Raw genomic sequence first — 23,763 nt, forward strand, 5'->3', positions numbered from 1 at the left:
ATTTCTAAAGTCTTTGAAATCCCTTTGTGACCCTTGCCAGCTTTATGTAAATCAACAATTCTTGATCGTAGATCCTCTGAAAGCTCTTTTTGGCAAGGCATGGCTCACAAAAGCATGTGCAGAGCAAATTCCTAAAGATGGAGCGGTTTTTAATCAGTCAAAGAAGCTGTAGTCCACACCTCCAAGATAATTTTCTTAACAAGACTCCAGGTGTGCTAAAACCTGACTCAATTAGCTTTTTTGAGGTCATTAACTCAAAGGGTTCATATACTTTTTCCACAAGCACTATGAGGTTTTTTTGGTTCTTCTCAATAAAGACATGAGGGATCAGAATTTATTTTGTGTTATTATTTTAGACACATTATATTTGTCAATACCCTTGACTTAGATGAAGGTCAGATCACATTTTATGACAAATTTATTCAGAAAACCATGAAATTCCAAAAGGTTCACATACTTTTTCTTGCCACTGTATATAGATTTTGTGGCAAAGGCAAAGCATAGGGGGACGAGAAAGTTTGGTGGTGGCCTCCTAGTTTGTAATTAATTTAACATTAAATTATGGCCGCACGGTTATGGTCAAAATGATAATCAAGATTATTTTGATCAATATTGAGATCATGATTATTCATTGATTTTAGGGACAACATATTTTTATTGCACTTTCACATTTAAATAAACAGACCGCTGCTTTCAACTCCATGCTGTGCTACATTCCTGCTAGTGTACAAATCTTTGCATCAAATTAGACTGATTCTTAAAGTGCATCATCTCGTATAAGCAAAATATGAATAAAATTGTACCCAAAATATAGGATAAGTAAAAATAAAAATGCCATCCACCAAATGAAAATATGCAATCAAATATAACAATATGCAACCAAATGAAAACAATTCAGATGTATGCAGAAAAGGCAATAACAGTGTTTACAGGAGGAGAGACGCAGCCAAGTCACCCAACAGAATGGTGGAGGGATGACGTAATTTTGTACTGGAACCCGAAGTTAATATCACACTGGTTCCCTTGACAAAAACCCAACAGGATTTCCCCATAGGCTTTGGGATTATTGCAAAAACTAAGCTCTGTGTTCAACAAAAGTTTACAATACTAATACGTTTTGTGCGTCAAGAAAAATTGCACAAATGAACACAACTTATATGAAGTCTAAATACAATGGTCAGAAATAAAAAGCTAACCCTATGCTCTAAACGAACTACACCACGGTTGCTCAACTTCAAGGTCACCATCACCAAGCTTCTGTCTTTAATTTATTTATTCATTTTCATATGGTTCATTTACATGTGATTCATTTATGTATGATTCATTTACATGTGATTCATTTTCATGAGATTCATATTCATGAGATTCCATCACCAAGCTTCTGACAACTTTTCCAAAAATGATTTAAAACATTTTTCATAATACGGATTTACTCTCTGGATCATCCACGTTTTTGGGAATTGTGCACAGCATACCTGAACCAGATTATCTGCAGTTTTTCCTGTTCGGCGTGATGACGTTTAATGTCCCCGACTATGTCTGTAGTCCCATTTAGCAACTTGTTAGTGTCATGATTTCCCCTCCTGCAAGCGTTGGAGCACGCAGCGCGCTCTGAAACCTGAAGCAAAGCTGGCAGCGCGAGCGGTAAAATGCTAACTTGTTTCCGGGGTTTGGCATTACAAAATGACGTCATCCCTGCGCCACTCTATGGTGACTGGTTTAGGAAGCGCTTAGGAAGCGCTTGATTTGATATGCAGCAGAGTTTTCTATGAGCGGAGGAAGAACTTCAGACGTCAATATCACAGTCGATCGTGTTCATGTAATCGTGGGCAGTCAAAATCGTAATCGAGATCGATATTCGATTAATTGTGCAGCCCTAATTTTAATGCATGCAAAGAAAAAGAAGTAGAACTGGACACCAACGGCATCAACAGGGATGCCTCCGCCACAAACAAGTCTAGCCCTAGCTTTTTGTTACCAATTTGTATGGCAGAAATACCTTCAAAATATACTTCAAACAGTAAAGAAGCTATGGAAGAAAACTATTGCAGACATTTGATCTTGCTGTGACCTTGATCCCGTTTGAACCAATTCCAAAATCTAATCAGTTCATCTGCTAGTTGCAATGATACTTTCATATAAATCCAGCAAACATTAAACCACTTGTTTTTGAGCTATCGCGCTAAGGAGGATCTCCGACAGATGGGCAGACAACCCAAAAACATCACTTAATAAAAATAAAATGAAAAGCTGTTTTTCTAGTTTGAATGAATGCAATGCAAATGGACTCAGTACCTGTATTTAATTTCATGTGTTAAGAGATATGTTTCCAAAACAATTCAATAAAGCAAATAAAGATTATACAGTGTAAATGTTGTTTTGACCTATTTTATATCTGCTCATTTCATGCTAGCCAAGTATCAGGATTATTATCTGGACGAGGATCTAAAGTCTGATGATCAAAACCGCTTCCACGATGTATATTAAATCAATGCACTCATGGTCTATGACTGATAAAGTTAGAGGCACTAAGAAAATACTAAAAACAGCATGCAACATTTTATTTTTGATGCAGCAACCATCTCTTTTTTCTTTTTTTTAACCATGCTCATTTAATGAGCTGATCCACACTTTAATTTGTGCTACAGTAATCACACTGAGATTTAAAATCCAGGAAACAAACTGATCAGTCATAACATCAAAATAAAATAACCAAAATAAAAAAATCAAAATAAAATAAAATTTTAAAAAATCTAAAAATGCAGGAAACAAAACGATCAATCTTAACACTAAAACCACGCACCGATGAAGTGAATAACATTGATTATCTCATTACAATGGCAGCTGTTAAGGGGTGGGATATATTAAGCAGCAAGTGAACAGTCAGGTCTCGAAGTTGATTTGTTGGAAGCAGGAAAAATTGGCAAGTGTAAGGGATCTAAGCAACTCTGACAAGGGCCAAATTGTGATGGCTAAATGATAGCGCATCTGATGTTCATGTGGATGTTACTTTGACATTGTTGCAGACCAAGTACCACCCCTTCATGGCAACAGTATTCCCTAATGGCAGTGCCCTCTTTCAGCAAAATAATGCGCCCTGACACACTACAAAAACTGTTCAGGAATGGTTTGAGTTCAAGGTATTGACTCGGCCTTTAAATTCCGCAGACCTCAATCCGATCGAGGATCTGTGGCTTTTGCTGGACAAACAAGTCCGATTCACGGAGGCCCCACCTCGCAATTTAAAGGACTTAAAAAATCTGCTGTTTACGTCTTGGTGTCAGATACCTCAGCACACCTTCAGAGGCCTTGTGGAGTCCATGCCTCGATGGGTCAGTGCCGTTTTAGTAGCACAGCGGGGACCCACACAATATTAGGCAGGTGGTTTTAATGTTATGGCTGATCAATGTTGGTGTAAACAGGATCTCTCTTACTGTTGTGTTTAGCAGGAATGAACTAGAAAGTACAATGTCCATCTATTTTTTATATTTATATAGTTTTTACTATACTCTGTAATGTACTGTATTTTCTTTTTTTATATTGTATTGTCAATGTATTATAGATTACACTCTCTCTTTTTTTTTTTAAAGACCTTACTGTTGAAAATGAATTGCAGCAATGCTGAACATAGGAAAAGAGCGCAAAAAGGGAGGAGACGGAGAAAGAAAGATAAGAGAGTAAAAGAAGACGACACAGTGAGGGGTTGATTGACAGGAAGGATATTACCTCCTCTATTTTTCCCCTAGGTGAAATCGCACAGTTCAAAGGAGGCCATAATTGAAATTGACAAACAGCTGCATTAGCCTGATCATAAGGGCCAGCCCTGGCAAGCAACAAAATAGAAGGTGAAAAGTGGAGAAGGAGGAGGAGGATGAAGGCTTGAGAGCTTTGCTTGCATGGAGATAGATTAATCTTGTTCATGCATAATGCATGAGCACACTGTGTGTGATCGCACTGACGGCTTGTTATTAGCTGTGTCACCGGGAGAAAACACGACAAATCAGCAGACCTTTTCTCTATCTCGCACATGCATACACAAACCTAAAAACTACTCTACCAAAACAAGCTTGAAGTCGTCTGAGAAACGAGAGGAAAAACTGCTATTATGAAGAAGAGGTAGAAAGGGGCACAGCGTTGTTTTAGACACACACCATGCTCAGTGTGCTAACATTACAGCACTGCTGTGTGGCACATCCTTCAGGTTTGCCTTCACTCCAGCGTGCAATAAGCTGAAGTGGATGTGTTTGAGTTCTTAGCAATCAGAAACAAAAAGCTGTCTGATGCACATGAATAATGATCCTAGTCACTATAGTTTCAAGTCCCTGATGCACATTTAATTCATTCATTCATCTCCAGTAAGCACTTTATCCTTGTCAGGGTTGCAGTGGATCCGAAGCATATCTAGGAAACACTGAGTACAAAGCCTGAATACACAGCATGGGGACAGCAGTCCATCATTCATTCCACTCATTTACACTTAGAATAGCCAATCCACCCATCTGAGCAAGTGATTCACCCATGAATTGACCCACCTGCAGGAAGTGAACATGCTGTGTATTCTGGGTTCTGTGAAGCTTTGTTTCGGTGGAAGCAAGACCTGTGAGATGCAAACTGAGACAGAGCTGTAGTGCGGCAGAAATGCTATGTAGAAATGCGGGATGTGAGACACAAAATGTTTTACACTGGTTATTTGTATAATTAATCATTTATTTATATATATTTTTTCAATAAATCAAAATTTTATTTTTAAATCTAAAAAAAAAAAATACAAATAAACTTATTTTGTAGACATTTAAAAAATGCAACGCTACAGTATTGCTGGGAAATCCTTTGCAAATCTATTGTGCATCACAAAAAAAGTCTTTGGGAATTGTGATATGATATTTTTGTCACATTGCCCACCACTACCCACTTAACCAAAGTTTTTTGTTTGTTGGTTTGCTTAATTATGTGCAAACAGCAAATGAACCAAAGTATCTGAGAAACGAATGAAAGAAAACAAACTCATAGGTGTGAAAAGTGTCCTTAAAATCGATTCACAACATATAGAATGTGGGGGTGTGATTTCTACGAACTCCTAGAGTTTACAATTTACTCATATATGCAAGTGGATAGGAATAATGTGTTAACTTTTTGTTATGCTTCCAGGCTAGCGATAAAAACACAAAGTCCCAGGAATGCCAAGGACCCTAACCTTCAACTGCTCTACATTATTGTAAGTCACTCTGGACAAAAGCATGTGCCAAATCAAGTGGAAATGTCAACGTTTTGACAGGCACGAGTCAAAAACATTGTTCAGTGTGAACTGCCCTTCACGCTTATAAGAGATCAAAGTGCTTAAATCGCTACACAGCAAATCTCTATTGCCTTCAACATGGCAAACCAGTACAAGCCAGGTCACAATTAGTGGCAGGACAGGCGTTCCTACTCCTCTCCTTTCCCTCAGGAACTCTCATGATGATTGTTACAGCATGGCTATGAAACAGCTGCTTAGATGAAAATGTCTGAGATATATGTGTAATGAAATCTTCCATCCATAAATAAATATTGTGATATGAACACTCATCTGATCAAACACGTACAAAAGTATTAACAACAAATCTACTTTTCAACCTTCAAATTTACCTTTCTACACCATGATCACAAATATATCAGACGTGAAGAACAGGTCACATGGTTAATTAAAAAGCGGGAGGACTGCACTGGCTGCTGGCTGTTTCAGAGCTTTCTGAGCAGTCTCCCAGGTCTACAGCAGCTGCTCACCTGGACAGGTTGGAAACTCATCTGTCAGCATGCTGTCAATGCAGTGTAATAGCCAGTGCTATGTAGCATGATGATTTGTTTAGTATGGACAACAGGTCTTAGAAAGCATGCATTTGAACCCTTTCATGCATAGTATCCACACTTGTGGATAGTCAATTCATGTCCAAATCACTTGAGACAATTACCGTAATTTACATAAACCATTATCCCGATTACTGTTGCTCTCTGGACTATTATCTATAGTACCGTTACAAGCTTTCTACACAAAATCCTAAATTAAGCAAAAACTATTTTTGTGCCCGACTCCAATAAACTCTGAAATCAGCTGCACCATACAACTAAACTGCACACATTTTGCACATGTCAAAACTATTGCAACAATTTTCTCAAAATTTATATTTCTGTAATTGGGGTCATCATCAATAATTATTTGAATGACCTGAAAGGGTTTGTTTATGAATGCACTGGAATTTTTTCTGGTATAATATTTTATCCTTTTTTACTCGCAATATTCCCAACAAGTTGACAAATATACTTTTTTTTTTTTAAATAGTCAAATTTATATACATCAAAAATTACAAGTCAAAATTCATATACAAAATACACAATTATAAATAATTTATGTATGAAATGGTTAATTTGATGCAGGCTGCACAGGCAATGTACAAGCGATTGGCAGACAAAGACAAAGATGTTCAGTGTTTCATGTAATACAAAAGAGTATAATAAACATACGACACCTACGCAATTGGCAATCATTCCAGATTCATATTTCGACAGTTTTTTGGGTGGGGGTGTGTGTGGGGAAGACGCTTTTGGCATATTTCAGAGTGATAACTCGTATCAGCATACACCAATGTTAAAATCCGAAGCCCTATGCAACATACTTGAAGGTTGGAGGTTTGGAAATGTGCTTAAATTCGGTCAGTTTAAATCCCAAATACACAACAGATGCAGTAAATCAAGATTAGGATTTATTTATTTATTTATTTTAAACACGCAGGAGTAATCCTTTAATTATTATAAGCAGTAGTGTGAAACAGGTCTCAGCATAAAAGGCTACATCAAAGCTGCATGTTTGAGCATGACTATTAGATGATAATTACGGTGTTGGTACATTGCTTTACACTTGAGCTTGTTAAGGGACTCAACTGAAAGGACACTTGGGAAAAGCTTTATTTCGTTTTTATGAGTACATCAAAGCACTACGTAGACTTACAAGAGAATCAAGAGGCAACAAAAGGTGCACTATCGCATTTGTTTCTTGCCATCGGAGATTAGAACAGGAACTTTTTCCCCTCCCAGTATGATGAGTACCTTTTATATGGATACCGTGCCACAGCATTTAAAATGAAATTGTGACATCTTAACATTTTTGTTCTGCATTTGTTTTTTTAGGCACATGTCCGTACTACGTCCATTTCACAGTTTGAACTAAGATTGCCAGTATGGAGGCTCTTTGTAGAAGGACAAACATCCATCCAGGTCTAATATGTTTATCTGTCGTCAGATCTCACCATCAGTGCCCTGTAATCACCCAGAAACAATGTGTTCTCACCTTCTCTCACTTTCTCTCTCTCTAAGGAAATGTTGAATTTGTTGGAGTTATTAGGAGAACCCTAAGGGAAGAGCTATTCAAGTAAATAACTGCATGAGGTACAAGAGCAGATGTTCAGTAAGCAGTACTTTAATTGCATATTATTTTTAAACTTAATAAACTAATCAACCCTTGAGAGCCTGGAGAGCTACACGGGGTTGCCATAGTTACATGAGTCTAAGAGAGTGAAGGCTGTGTAAATTGTAAATGAAGACCAGATAAGATCACTATACCTGTCTAAGTGGCACAGTGAAATCCTTCTCACTAACATGAACCTCAACATGTGTGTACTCAAGTACACAGAACAGACACACACAGAAAAATGAACAAAAAAAAAAAAAAGGAACTGCTTCCTACCTACTGGGGGGAAAACGAAGGATCGAACAGCAAAGAGCACAATGTAGGTCAAGTGGTAAACAACATGACCCATCTGGCAGAATCCACAGAGATGATTGCAAAGAAGTGAGGAGTCAGGAAAGGGGAACATGGGTCCTTATACTGGTTTCTGACAGATTATACTGTGGTGTGAGGCGGCTAGGCTAATCTGTAAACAGCAGAGTGATCTTTCATTGTCCTCAGTGACCTGCTTATCCTTGTTGGGTGTCATCGCCGTGTGAAATGAATCCCTGGAAAAACACCAGCTACTATAATTTGGCTGAATCAGTTTCACTCTCTCTTCTCAGGACTCATATGGAACAAAGAGAGTCTTTGAGGTGGAGTCCAAGTCAAGTCTCAAAAGTAATGGCCACTTGTAAGTCCATTTTTAAGTCATTTTTATTGGAAATTCAGTTTGAAGCAATCTTATAGCATGACTAGCTTGATTACTCTCCCTTCAAAGTGCCCTTCAAAGGGTGCTTTATAGCATTGGGACGCAGCGACTGTCACCACGGAAAAAAAAAAAAGTGCTGTGTATTTTGAGCTATTCGAGTTGTTTGCTGTAGTTCTCAAGCAATGATGGGTAGTAGTCTTCCAGTGAGTGCCGGCGGTAACAAAACCTCCGTGTATAGATGCAATTTAACTTCGTAACCTTGGATATTATATGCATATGGTAGCTAATACTTGGGGGGGGTCTAGGAAAAGGACATGGAAACATTTGTACTTCTTGAAAATGGACAAGCACGCCCCTGACATCTGTGTAACACCGCAGCTTCCCTTTGGATTAAATGACTGCTTATGGAAAAAGCCAATCAACCTACAATGCATGTCTTTGGACTGGGGGAGGAAACCGGAGTACCCGGAACGAAACCCCCGAAGCACGGGAAACTCCGCACACACAGGGCCCTGGTGGGAATCGAACCTTCAACGCTCTACGTGTAAGGCAAACGCTCTAACCACTAAGCCACCATGTCCATGAGTCATATACAGTTTTACCTGATGGCACCTTCTCCTTCCCAACTCAAAGAGACCCCAAGAAATGGTGGAAAGAAAAAAAGAAATCATGACATTTCTGACTTAAAAAAAAAAAGAGGATCTTTTCTTTTGCAGTGAGAAGTTCACTACAGAAACTCTGGAGAACAGTAAGGAGCCCATGAAGAAAATAAGTTGACAGGAGCTTTAAACTGTGCATCTCGTGCATGTGCATTAGAGTTGCACAGCATCTTCATCTCCGGCTGTCTGAGAGCTGAAGCCACTGCACTGGCAGGCCTGTCTTCTCTCATAACACGAAGATGTGGATGAGGAGAAATGCACAGAAAGTGAAGGCATTTACAAATGCCACACAAGAGCACAGTCGAGTCTGTTCACAGTAACACAGAACATGACAGCAGCTGGAGAGAGAGAGAGAACGTTAGAGAAAGACACAGAATGAGAGACTAAGACAGAGAGCGCAAGAGAGAGAGAGAGAGAGAGAGAGAGAGAATGTGAGAGAGCAAGACAGAAGGGGAGAAAGAAACAGAAACAGACAAAGACACAAAGAGATACAGGGAGACAGATAGGGAGAGAGAGAGAGAAAGTGACAGAAAAGCAAAAAGGGAAGAGACAAATAGAGAGAGAGAGAAATACAGAGACAGTCAGAGAAGAGACAGAAAGACCAAGCCAAAAAAAAATCAGAAATACAGAGATAGACAGTAAGACAGATAGAGAAAAAGTTTGAGAAATAAAGGAAGAAAAGGGGTGTGCGGATGGTGATACCAAAGGCAGGCAGAGAGAGAGAGAGAGAGAGAGAGAGAGAGAGAGAGAGAGAGAGAGAGAGAGCTTGAACAGGCAGAAAGAGGCCTGCTCTGGCCTGTAAGCTCTCGCAGAGCGCCTTATCATCAGGGTCATTAGTGCTGCACCTGATCCCACGCTAACATGTTAAAGCTTCAAAAACCAAGATGGACTTCAAAAAGCCATTGACAGCAAGTCTTTCAAAAATGGTATGTGATCTGCAGTGTGAGATCCGGTGGGAAATTCAAGAGAAATGCAAGAATTCCGCAAGGACAAGTGATTCACTTTCACCTGAACACCCCCTTAAACACACCTCCTCCCCTCCTCTGTGTCTGTTCATAACCTGTTTGTTCAACCACTAATTACTTTAGCTGGTTATTCCATCGTGCTGCTATTTCAGGCTTGGGGTCACACGATCCCTCCATAGCGTTTTTCACAGAAAACAATGGGGAGGGATTCAGATGACTCACAGCTGCTGGAGAATGGCAAAATAGGCTTGAGGACACATGCGCAAAACACATACACACAGTTTTGTCCAAGGGGTAACTGCTTCAGAGCTTAACAATCATAAATAATTACCAGTGATCAGAAGTAGAACACCAGGGAGGCAAATCTGCCTTTTTGTTTCCATGACGATGTAAAAAGAAAGCACTACATTTTCTCAGTCCCTCTCTCACCTACATAGATTTGTTAAGAATCCTATGAGAATTCCCAACAAGGCATTATTAATATTCATATTCAAATGACAAAAACAGAAATGCAGAGCAGAGCATTTTGGTTCCAATGTCATATGTAAATCCTGACCTTGGTTTTCATTCAGTAAACACATTAAATCTACAGCTGTATTTGGGGAAATTCGTAACCCACTGAACAGTGTGTGGCACGTCTGGTGACTGTCTAAAACAGACTCATGCTCTCTGTTCCTATCAGTATCAGTTCCTGTCAGTAAAATGGGACCCACTAATAGCAGATAATCATCATAATCAGAAAGCCATTTTGTGGTGCTAATAATGCACACTACAGAGTGCAGGCAATTATCTTATGAGAGTATAAAGTCACATGCCCACACCATAGCAACCTATATTTATTGAACAGGTAAATAGTAGTCACTATGAATCACTGTTGTTAAGTCACTTACCTTGGAGTCAAAGTCAAGTCTCAAGTAAGCCAACTTCTTCAAGACCAAACCAAGAGTCTCAAATTCAAAGCCCCGAAAATGCTACTAAATTCAAAGTCAAATACTTAATATGGGGGAGGGGGTTTGCTGGTGCAAAAGATCTCTTCTCCCTAATACACTTCCAGATTTACTACATATTTTTTGAGCTGAAGGTGTGGACTGCTTATGATAAATTGCGCTAGGTGGTGCTTCCATATCATGCACACGTTTCAGCAGCTTTTATACAAAGCTGCCAATTGAGCGGAGCAAGTGAAGGACATGTACCCTACTCACAGTCTTCCAAATGGTGACCTAAATCATTAAAGCAATAGTTCACCCAAAACTTCCGCTCTCATGGATTACTTTTACGATGCCTTTATGAATGTTTTGGAGCTTGAAAGTTTTGGTTACTTTGACTGTAAATGGAGGGACAGAACTCTCCCAGGTTTCATGAAAAAATGTCTTCATTTGTGTTCCGAAGATGAACGAAAGTCTTATGGGTTTGAAATGACATGAGGTTGAGTAACTGATGACAGAATTAAAATTTTTGGGTGAACTATCCCTTTAAGTGCTGAGCCACCATTACCATTTCACTCTATCAGAGAGTTATCCAACTAGAAGCTTTTAGGAAGCTAAGAACTTTGGTGACGAGTCATAATTCTTGCTCTCCAATAGCAAGAGTGAGGTTATTTCCTTACGGACATCGCACTGTCCCTCAGAAGCAGTATTCCATCACGCCAGTCAGAACTGACCGGCAGACACGACTTATGTCATGAGGCGGGACTTCCACCTGAACTATAACCCAAGACAATGTCATCTACTCAGTCTTAAAGGGGTCATATCATGATCATGAAGAATTTTAGCATGATGATGTTTACTGGGTGTAATAAAATAGGATAACATGCTTTAATGTTCAAAAAACGCTTTATTTGTCAAATAATGTACATTATTGCAGTACCTCTATTCCCAGGTAGCCTAAAGTCCCTCTTTCCAAAAAGCCCAGAGTGCTCTGATTGGCCAGCTGACCCATTGCGCTGTGATTGGCCAAAAGTCTTGCATGTGACGGAAATGTAACGCCCCTTAGCTTTAGGTTTCTAAAGCAATTCTAAGCTCCTGAGCAACATGTCGTCGGTTTTTCCGTATCAGTTCAAGCCAGAGACAGATTCAGAAAATGCGGATGATCAAGCGGAACCAACTTTGCAAACACAACTTGAACAGAACCTGCTGGCGGGACTAACTATGCAGTACGCAGCAAGGATTCTTGTGATTCGATATAAACCGTTTCAAGATACGATCACAACAGCAGCTACAATCAACATCTCAGTCAGAACACCAACATACAAACAAACACTAACCACCAAGGCAACTTAGCAAACTTTAACTAGCACATTAGCAGAGGTCTACAACTGAGCCACAACAAAAGACTTTGAACAGTCAATAGCAGATACTTCATAAAATATTTAAACACCCTTACAGGTTCTGATTCAGAAGCACAAGATTGTCCGAGCAAAGTGGGAATCGCCCCACTTTTCAGGAGTTGGTCAGGTTCTGTCGTAAGTTTCAATGCACTTGTCTGCCAACCATTCGCAGCTGGTGTACTGGAATATTGCTTCTGGGGGTAAAGGGATTTGATATTGACAACTGATTTTGATATTTGATGAATATAGCCAATGCCGCTTGATGGCCAGCAAGACAGCACACTCATTTTCAATTTAATAAATCTACGTCCATAATGTGATCAGTATTCACTAGGTGTAAATGGCAGCAGACTGCTGGCCAAGAAGATAGCCTGCAGGGAGCAGGCTGGATCAGGTCATGGTTGTATTATCGCAAGCCACACTGGTGGATAAAGTTCAGCGAAATACCAGACACTGGGGGCAAAAGCAGGACTTTCATTCAGAAAGGCCCTCACAACAAGAGTCCTACATTATGATGAGAAGATGAATAGCTTGTCTGAGATCAGAATAATACAGAAGTAAGATGGTTAAAAGGTGAGTATGCAAAAAACAACAACATCTATTTGCTGAGGTTTGCTGATTTTTGCAGCACATATCTAAGGGACTATCGTGAGCCCTGGCACACAACCATGACCTCTAACAGAAGAAGCTAGTTACCAAAAAAAAGAAGAAAAAAAGAAAAGAAAAAGCGTTTCCCTTCACTTCTTAGGCTCATGTCAGATAAACAAGCAGACTTGAATAATGCATGGCAAATTTATAAAAAATAATTTCTCTCTGGTGAACAGCTTCCATTGAAATGAGAACAAAGCAATGTTTCCAAACAAGGCTACACTAGTTTACTCAGGGTTCCTAATCCTGGTCCTGGAGTACTACCTGTAGAACACACATGAATTAACGAATTGGCTAATTAATAGCTGTTCCTGTGGTGACGTATATGGGTTAAAACAGGAAAAGATTAAAATGTGCAGAGCAGGATGCTCTTCAGTGTCAGGGTTAGGAAGCTGTGGTCTACACAAAATAAAAGTAAACGATTAGCATCACTACGTTGGATTGCAGTGTGCTAGCTGCTCAGGTTGAGTGATAAACTGGGCTATCCTTAAAACAAATCAGAAACTACACTGCTGGCCATCGGTATCCTATACAAAATGCATGAGCAAGACACTAAGGGCGGTAATTAGCAATGACCATTAAGCCTGAAGACACTAGGGGAATTAACACTGAATAAAGAGAGCAGCTCTGTCTTTGCTTAGCATGCAAGCCTCAACTCGTTTTGCTCTGAGAGGGACAGGTGTTCTTCCTGCTCTGCCTCAAGTGCCTTTTCAAGAAGCAGAACTTCTTCTGGAGTGGTACGACAGCACAGATTAATATTAAACGGAATTCATAATACAGCATGAAGAGGATTTTCATAAATATTCACCAGCTTGGACTGTAAGCTTTTCTTGGTCACGTTCATACATATGGATGAAAAACTGGCAGGGAGAACAAATGTCTAGTATCTCGCCTATTGGAGTGTGAGTAACATGAAACAAAATCCAAAAGTTAGCTGGCTTTGAAGACTAAGTCATTTCCATGTTAATATACAGTTAGCCTTACAAGAAAATGGACACAAAAATAAAAGAATAGCATTTTCTCTCAAAAGTAAATTTAGCAAAGGTCCAAATGTAACATTTAAAGTAAATGCAAACATTTGTTCAAGTAAATGTAAAGTAAAATGTTAAAGTAAATACAAACATTTAAAGTGAATGCAAACATAATTGTTCCAGACAGGAACAATTATTATTATTTTTTTTTTTTTAAAGTGAGAGAGAACAAATGGTTGGACAAGCCAGGTAATGGATATAAAATAAATAGAACAGTTAAAAATACCATCAAGCACAAAAAAAATATTTGACTATTCAATTCACTCACAATCTGAACACTTTTGCCAGAAAGGAAAGACATGAGAATACACAATAGGAGTGTAACACAATGCCACTATCTGTACATATACATACATATATATATATATATATATATATATATATATATATATATATATATATATATACACACACACACACACACACATATACATACATATATATATATATATATATATATATATATATATATATATATATACACACTCACACACACACATATACATATATATATATATATATATATATATATATATATATATATATATATATATATATATATATATATATATATATATATATGGCGAATGAATGAAAGATGTATGTTTATGTCAATCCATATTTCCTGCAAGCTTCATATCAGACCACTCACTCGAGTCCACATTAAAGTGAAAACCTCATGCTCATTAATTCCACTGAGAGGTGAAGTGAATAACATTGATAATCTTATTACAATGGCACCTGTCAAGGGGTGGTATATATTAGGCAGCAAGTGAACAGTTAGTTCTCAAAGTTGATGTGATGGAAGCAGGGAAAATGGGCAAGCAAAAGGATCTGAGCGAATTTGAGAAGGGGCAAATTGTGATGGTGGACAACTGGGTCAGAGCATCTCCAAAACAGCAGGTCTTGTGTGGTGTTCCCAGTATACAGTGGTTAGTATCTACCAAAAGTGGTCAAAGGAAGGACAACTAGAGAACTGACAACAGGGTCATGGCTGACTGATAAGCAAGGTGAGTGAAAGCTAGGCTGTCTGGTCCGATCCCACAAAAGAGCCACTGTAGCCAAACTGCTGAAAAAGTTCATGCCTGCTATGATAGAAAGGTGTCAGAACAGGGTGCACTGCAGCATGCTGCATATGTTGCTGTGTTTCCACAGACCGGTCAGAGTGCCCATGTTGACCCCTGTCCACTGCCGAAAGTGCCTACAATGGGCATGTGAGCATCAGAACTGGACCATGGAGCAATGGAAGAAGGTGGCCTGGTCTGATGAATCACGTTTTCTGTTACATCATGTGGATGGCTGGGTGCATGTTCGCTGCATCCCTGTGCAAGAGATAGCACCAGGAAGAAGGCAAACCAGCAGAGGCAGTGTGATGGGAAACCTTGGCTCCTTGCCTTCATGTGGATTTTACTTTGACACATACCACCTATCTAAACATTGTTGCAGGCTAAGTACCACCCTTTCATGGCAACGATAAAGAGGGGCTTTTTTCAGAAGGATAATGTGGCCTGCCACATTGCGAAAATTGTTCAGGAATGATTTGATGAACATGATGAGAAGTTCAAGGTGTTGACTTGGCCTCCAAATTCCCCAGATCTCAATCAGATCGAGCATCTGTGGCATGTGCTGGACAAATAAGTCTGATACATAGAGGCTCCACCTCGCAACTTACAGGACTTAAATGATCTGATGCCAACTTGCCAGATACCACAGCACACCTCAGAGGTCTTGTGGAGTCCATGCCTCAATGGGTCAGCACTGTTTTGGTGGCACAAGGGGGACGTGCACAATATTAGGTAAGTGGATTTAATGTTATGGCTGCTTGGTATAGATTTGATGGATTTGTATTTGGTTACATCCCTAATTCACACTTATATCCAAACCAACACACACATGGTTGTTGGACCACAAAACATGAGGATCTGGCTTCTCAATATGAGTTAAAGAGGGACTCTACATGTGCAAACCTTAGACTATAAAGAATGAAACTTTCTGCATGGAGGAGAGCACAAGATCCCTCAGCCAGTGTGGACTTTTTTTTTGAAAACCAATGTCATGGTGTTAAAATAAACATACATCTACCGCATATATTTACGCTCATATCACAACTCGCACTATGCTTATTTCTATAAAACGTGCAAATAATTCTGAAATTGACTGTAATAAGAACTACAGTACACTCTTTTACCCATTAAACTGCATTAATATGGTTAATAACTAATCAGGTGCCATATGGAATCTATGCCCCATTAACCCGGCACATACAATGGAAAGTTGCATAAACACAACAGTTTTTCCCAACTCCGGGTGGCTGCTATATGTGGCCTTCTAAGGAAAACAATAAAGGTCTGAGCAATGACATGGACAAAGTGTGGTCTAAAAATACTTTAATGGGACCAACACAAGTGCAACATGGCAAGGCATCCTCAGCTCAACTCGTCCATACTCATTTCTGACTTTCTTTTTTGTTTTGAAATGAGGTGCAAGTGCTACAGCAGAGATGGCTTCCCGCAGAGAGCAGCCATGCTGAGCTCCTGACAAAACGAATGTCAAAGCCAGTAAACCAGACTGAAGCGACGTCGCCTTTTTAACCAAATAATTGTCACAGACTTGTCAGCCAGAGTCAAGCCAAGCCGAGAGGCAATATTCTAACTCTGAAGCAATGAACAGCAGCAAAATACAAGCAACCTTTAGGCAGAAGAGAGCCTGACATCCTATATATGTCTTAATAGGAAACTTTTTTTTTTTTTTTTTTTTTTTTACTGATTATGATTGATAACTGGTCCAGTATATATATATAAATCTGCCCAGTGTAAAACTGGTTTTAAATGAAAACAAATTCAAAATAAGGAAATGTACTACTAAATGAAACATAACAATAAGAGCACTACAGAATTTTCTGCAGTTGGAAATATGTACTGCAGCAATTGATTGATGAGGCAGAGTTTACAAAAACATCCTGGATCGATCGTAATGTTATTCTTTTTTCTTTTTAATGGTTCAAAATGACTGGTTCAGTAATTATGCAACACAAACAATGCAATACTGTCTCACCACATGTGCTCATCTATCGGTTTTATTGATCTGAGCTCAAGAGTACAATGGCATGAAGCAATATAATTGTGGATTATAAATACATCAATAAACACATTTCAGTTATAAAAAGCACTCCTGTTTTTAGGTCACCTCCACTCGTCATAAAACCAATATTCATATAAACATGGGTGTATGGGTTTTAATAATGCCTCCCGTTATATGTAGAAATAAATCAATTCACTTGTTTGTGGTGTCGTCATTTTTAAAAAAAATTTTTTTAAATATATTGCAACTTGCAGCCATCATTGTGATGGTATGGAACAGCAGAGGAACTGCAGTATATGAGGCTTTTAATGTCCTCTAACATCTCACAACACACCGATTTGCATCCAAACTCATTGGGTTGAACCCAAATCCATTATAATTGAGAATGTTTACATGCGGGCCATTATTATTATTTTTGTCAGATTTCACAGTAACATATTCTTTGCATGACCAACATGACAAGTTTACGGTCATTACTTATTTGGTGATGGCATAGATCTGATACCCAGGAATGGTATTGGGCCAATATCTGCAAAATAAATGTGTATATCGGATATCACAGAAAGAATGAATGAATATGATCTTATATGGGAACAAATGGAAAAGATTGGAATTATAATCTTTATACAAGACATATAAAGAGACCTGATTGCATGATATTGTTAGGATTGATATTTATACTTTAATATATTTGTGTGAAAGCTGCAGCTTTGTGCAAGTCATGTGTTTTTTCCTGTCTTTTGTACGTGCTTCAGTAAAAAAAAATAAATAAAAAAAATTATTTAATTTTTAAAGAAAAAAAATTTTAGTATGGTTATTGATATCGGCTGATACCCAAGTGTACAGCATCAACCACAGTATCAAAAAGGAAAAGTGGCATTACGCCCTATCTACTATATTATTTGTTATTATTATTATGCGCTAGTGTGATTGCTATTTGCATATAGCCTACTTCTATTGGCTTGTACTACAGAAATGGTATGTGGTTGATACATTTTGCTGTGAATATTCAGGCTCTTGCTTAGGATTTACTCCAAGGATAAACTTCTAATATTATCTAAGAGTTCCTCTGTGAATGTTAACACATTTTTATTACTAGCTTTTCATTTGTGTCTTTGGACGTTTAAGTAGCATGATATATATATATCATCCCAGGGTTTGTTTTTACGATGTTGCAACCAGCACATCTTTAATGACTGATCTGAAGCCTATGCTTGTGATGAGGCATACATTAACTTCAATGTCAGCAGAGGACAGCAGGCCTTCAGGGGCTCAAACTAGACCACTTTACTCCACTACGCTGCTAAGTGGCCCTACACAGAAATATCAGGACACTTCGACATGACTACCAGTCCTGAAGCTATTACATACTGCTGAAACACAATTTCTCGAGAATGCAGTGGGTAGTTGCACAGTGCTCACCAGTTTTAAAGTCATATAACAAAGTGTAGGCACGGTAAGGTCAAATGCTGCCTGAAGCAGTGCATGGCCTCAGACATACAGTGAGTGGCCACTGAAAACGCTCATGGTTTATTCATGTGGGTCCTGAGGTCTAAAAAGACTCCCATGATCATGGAAACATTTGATGTGCTCATTAGATTTATTAAAAAAAAAAAAAAAAAAGGTCATTTAATTTCCTCTAACTGCACAGCTCTAATTTCCTTTTTGATGGGAAGCCATAACCTTTGCAGGAGCCAGTCAGGACAGCAGAGCAGAAAAGCTGTTCTGGGATCAGACAGTCAAAGTCATCCACCGTTAGGCTCACTGCGATAGACGGTGTTCCGGCCGCACACATCACTTGTCCACTGCAGCACCGCCCCCACTGTCGTTTTGCCTTTTTTATAGCAAATAAAAATCATTTGGTTCAGTTAGAGAATGGACGCTACAATTAAAAACTGATCACGTCTGCTCAATTCACCATGAGCTGAATGAGTCAGAGTCGCAGCACAGATCATCAGGAGTCAGATTTCATTTAGCGTGAATTTTAGCACCAAAACGATGGCATAAGATTTGATTTCAAAAGTTCTATGTTCAATATAAGCGAGTTTGTCATTGTACTGTTTTGTAGTTGTGTTTTTCATTAAGAATCTATCCACTGTTCATGTCAAATCTGACCAGCCTCAGCACAAAAGCATGACGGACAACTGAAAAACAAGATGCATTCATTTTTGAATGATGGGCAGAAACAGAAGTGCAGGGGTTACAGCACGGAGGAAATCCTAAGCACAGAGTCTCAGGCCTAATTAGGATTCTCACAATGCCAAGTTATTATCTCACTGACAGAAGCACAATTATGATAATGTTATTCAGCTGTTATTGACATTCATTTGGTGGACGAAAGAATAAAAAGTGAGGGCACAGAGGTCATAAACTCTTCAAAGTGGAGAGTTTTAAAGTAATAATGTCCAGTCACAGGAGGGCAAGTATTCTCTGTTCACTTTTATTTTACTGGCAGAAACAGAAAACCATAGTTTCCCACAAAACCTCCAAAATAAAAAAATATATACTGTATAATTTTTTTTGTTTTGCTTAACAAAAAAAACCAAAAAAAACCCAGAAGTAAAAAAAACAAGAGCAAAAAAAACCAAACAGTTAAATTAACATGAGTAATTTTGTTGCACTTACACTATGGAATGTGCCATCGCTAGATAATCATACGATTTCAGTAGATAACCTACACCAGCTGTACAGCAATACAAATACAGCCACACACACACACACACACACATATAATATATATATACTCCAATTTACCAGCTATCATATCTGTGTGGATGTTGCGAAATAAATAAATAAATAAATAGATCATTTAATGTTTAAATATTTAAATTTTAAATGCACATCCATGTAGTAATGCACTCACTACACAGTTTTGTGCTTTTTGTATCATCAACTTTTTGTGTAGACATCAACTAGGCTAGTCGTTCTCTGAGATATAGTGAAGTCGACTATATTTATTTTACAACTTGAGACATTCATCCACAAATTAAGGACAAGTGCAAACTGACAAGAAATCAGCAACAGTTTTTCATGGAATTGTCAATATATCACTTAAATAAATACACACCCACCAGGATATTTCACAGAGATTTCCTAACAGTTCACAAAGTCCCTTATTTTTAAATTGGAAGAAATCTTTTAACGCAATCAATGTGTGGTTTACCTTAATCAGTCCAAATATGGAATATGAGTACTTGAACTGAATGTTTAGAAGTATTCAATTTACACATGTCGTGTACTGAAAAACATGAAAATCACAAAAATTGATGTTAGTGAAATGGGTAAATTAATATGGGAGGGGGAAAAATAAAGAACAACAAAATCACGCAGGATTTGTTTTCCCAGATTACGCAATGAATCCAAACATCTGAATGCAACTAAAATGAACAAATGTACAGAATAAATCATATGAGATGATGTGATTAATGATATTTGTTGATATGTCACCATATTTTCTATTTATTGTGCACCCTCAGTATAATTTAAAAATAAATTTATGAACATATAAAAGCTGGCAAAGGACAAGCAAGGTTATGCTTGATGAAACATAATTATGCAGGGGAAAAAAAGTGTCATACTGTATAAAAGTAATTTTTATAAAAATTTATTACACAAAGTTCAATTCTTCATATATCTGAGGCACGGACAAATATAAGTACTGAAAATCACAGGTGCAAACAAAATGACTTGCTTGCATACCAGGAAATGTGCACTTCAACTGAACCTTATGCTGATTAAACAGAAAAAAATATGTTGAGTTTGCGGCGTTGTGTGGTTTTCAGAGGGTCACAGAGCCACTGCAGGTGAGCAAGTTTAATTACATACTGCCAAGAAATACCACCACTGGGAACTAAGGTACATTTCACGACTACTAAAGGCATTGATAATATTGTGCGTATGTAATGACTCAGCATCTCTATTAAAAAAGGATGACATTTGGAATGCATATCAGTGACTTGGATTGACTGCTTTCACCTTTTGTTTGACCTTGCAATTCAAACATCCCAATTCGGAGCCTTATATTAGTCTTTGCCGTCACTGTATTTAAGCCCATCTCAGTTGGAGGTGTGCTGTGCTATAATAAGAACACTAACAAAGGTCAATTTGACAAGCTTTGCTGTGATTGTGTCACATGCCTCAAACGTTGTTTTTTTTAAACTCCTTTAAACATTTACTGAAATGCTCATATTTGAACATTGTTCTTAAGCAATGTTCTCTTGATATAGCAGCCATTTTGGTAGCAGATGTAGTTCAATGTAAAAAATATACTCATCAAAATCTAAAAATCTAACCTATATCAATGTAGCATCCACAAAGAGACATCAGTAAAAACAACCAGGTTCAAACTAATTCACCTTACTGTTTTTGGTTGTTTTTTTTGTTTTTTTTGTTGTGATGGTGGTGTGATGCCGTTTTACGTCTGGCTTTGCATATTTGGCAAAAAAAAAAAAAATGTCCAACCAGGTTATACCCACCAGCCATTTGGTGATATATACACTATCAAGGCAGATGCCGCTTTATTATTTACAGGACAGGTAGTCAACCTGTGTGTGGTTTAGATGAGACCTAGTTTAACCCAACAAGGTGAACCGTTCAGTCATTTTATTAATTGCACAAATTCAAAAACTTCCAAGTCATAAAAACCTCTTCCCTTGAAATAGTCCCTTGATATAGTATTTAGCAGCTCATGACAACTTCATCAGATTGAACATGAGTTGGCTCTCTTCCTAGGCTTTGGCTCTCTGAAGTCCTTGTCATCATGGGCACAAGGGCTGAAAGAGCAGGAGGAACAGAGTGTCTGCGAGAGCCTACGCATGCCGAGCCGGAACACGCTGTTGGACAGACTGTAGATGACGCAGTTGCAGAAGCTATTGCTGATCGCTAACCAGGTGGTGATGAAAGACAGAGCAGGGCTGTCCAAGATGTGGGAGCTCTCCAGGAGAAAGTAAATGATATAGGGAAGCCAGAGCATGTAGAAAACACTTGTGATGCGAAAGAGCACCATGGCGTAGCGCCTGTCAGGGCCATGACCTGTATGGTGTCCCCCCTCACCAGCCTCCATCTCCTGACTGGGAAAACGAGCCCTTCGCTCGCTGATCTCCCGATTATGCTGTTGACAGATGCGGAAGATGTGAAAGTAGGTGAAGCAGACCACAAGGGCCGCTGGAGCGTACAGCAGGCACACAACAAAGCCGGTAAACAGAGCAGAGGTTGGCCAGAAATGAGCACACCACTCAAAGATGTCCCCATGGTATCCTGGTTTCCCCCAACCAAAGAAGGATGGCAGGAACACAATGCAAGAGTAGATCCAGATCAGGATGATGCAGCAACGCAAACGGCAAGGTGTCACCAGCTGGTTGTAGGAGAGGGGCTTAGTAATGGCCAGGTAGCGATCTATACTTATGCAGGCCAGGCAAGCCATAGAAACACTCTTCAACACTGAGATGACGTAGCTGAACACTTGGCATGTGAGGGGTTCCTGGATACCAGCTGGGTAGTGCAGCAAAGAGAAAGTGGGCACCAGGCAACTCAGCCCCACCAGAAGGTCTGCGTAGGCCATAGTCTGGATAAAGTAGCTGGTGGTGTAGTGATGCAGCAAAGGAGCACAATGAAACACAAAGATGACAGTCAAATTCCCAGCAATAATGAGCACAGTCAGCAGCACAATGAGAGCCGTCTCTACGATGCAAGTCTCCCTGCCCTCATTCTGTCCCCAACCAAGAGGACATGAGTGGTTCAGGGACACACTCACCGTATTACCAAAACTACTGTTTTCAGGTGTGACGAGCTCAATTAGTCCTGACTGGTTCATTGTCCTGGTGCAGTCAAGTAAAGTTCCTTGGTTCTTCACTCAATGCAGACGGACTGCACCCAAATCTCCTTTTGCCCTTTGTCTGTAATGTCCTTCAGCAAGCACAGCTCTATCTAATTTTGTTTTTCATCTCACCTCTGCTTCCTCACATAGTTGGGTCCCAAAGAAATAAGCACTGGCAAAAATCAAGATATCCAGCAAAAGAGGAGGAAAAAATGCCCACGTCTCTTCCCCAATCAGTCATGCTTGAAAAAGGTTCAGAAACTGTCATTTACAAACAAAAGACTGAAGATGGTACGCATTGGAAAAGAGCATCATGTCAGTGCTGATTACTGGAACCATTTACCACAGCTTTCAGAGCACCTCCGACAAGCTGCAACATCTACTGATTTTCTTGACGGTGCTCACAAGGGTAATGGATTTGAGGTCAAGATCATCGCAATTAAGGATCAGCCATAACAGTTTCCTATGCACTCGTCAGACAAAATTATCAGCAAATTAGTGCAGATATTTGATTTACACTGTTTCAAATAAATAATACGAGAAAATTATGGAAACCTAAAAAATCTTTAAACCTAATTCTGACAAATTCCGTGCAATCACAGGGAAAAATCAGCTACTGTAGTTTAAAAGCTATCGTCTTCTTTAGTCATACCTTCAGGTAACTGTTACAAAATCCCAGAAATACAGGACAGCTGAAAGTTACATTGGATTCAGCACATTCCTTGTCTGGATACAAATACATGTGCACTGTATTTAATGTGGCGTTTGCGGAGAGGACCTCACGGCTGTTACCTGGATCCAGCTGTGAGCTTTCGATTGTTTCAAAATCCAAACCTAGGCACACTGTAGATAAACACAGAATACACTATGGCAGCTTGTGTTGTTTCTGCTCAGTGTTTCAAAATCACAGTGTTTAATGTCCACAGATGGAGCAAAATGGAAAAGATCAAAATTTCAGAACGGTTTAGGTCCGTTTTCTACCAATTCACTTACTTTTTCCTGAATTTGACCTTACGAATACGACAGAAATTAAAAACATTAAAAGGCCATATTCTTGCAGAGACCATTTCAAAAAGGTCTCATGAGGTAAAATCATCTCTTCAGGTATC

The 23,763-nt window shown here is 38.9% G+C and overlaps 2 protein-coding genes across 5 annotated transcripts in view; both read right to left on the reverse strand.

Moving 5' to 3' along the window:
* The window catches only part of rabgap1l (RAB GTPase activating protein 1-like), a 121,788-nt gene that overhangs the window by 57,860 nt on the left and 40,165 nt on the right, over positions 1-23,763 (reverse strand). The gene's annotated exons all lie outside the window — the stretch shown is intronic.
* The window catches only part of gpr52 (G protein-coupled receptor 52), a 7,215-nt gene continuing 1,889 nt past the window's right edge, over positions 18,438-23,763 (reverse strand). Inside the window, exon 1 of the mRNA XM_017477903.3 lies at positions 18,438-23,763. This exon is cut by the window's right edge and continues 1,889 nt beyond it. Coding sequence (XP_017333392.1) covers positions 21,539-22,651 — 1,113 coding nt within the window. The 5' untranslated portion in view covers positions 22,652-23,763 and the 3' untranslated portion in view covers positions 18,438-21,538.

This window comes from Ictalurus punctatus, chromosome 10 (assembly GCF_001660625.3).
Source record: "Ictalurus punctatus breed USDA103 chromosome 10, Coco_2.0, whole genome shotgun sequence".
NCBI classification, from domain to species: Eukaryota; Metazoa; Chordata; class Actinopteri; order Siluriformes; family Ictaluridae; genus Ictalurus; species Ictalurus punctatus.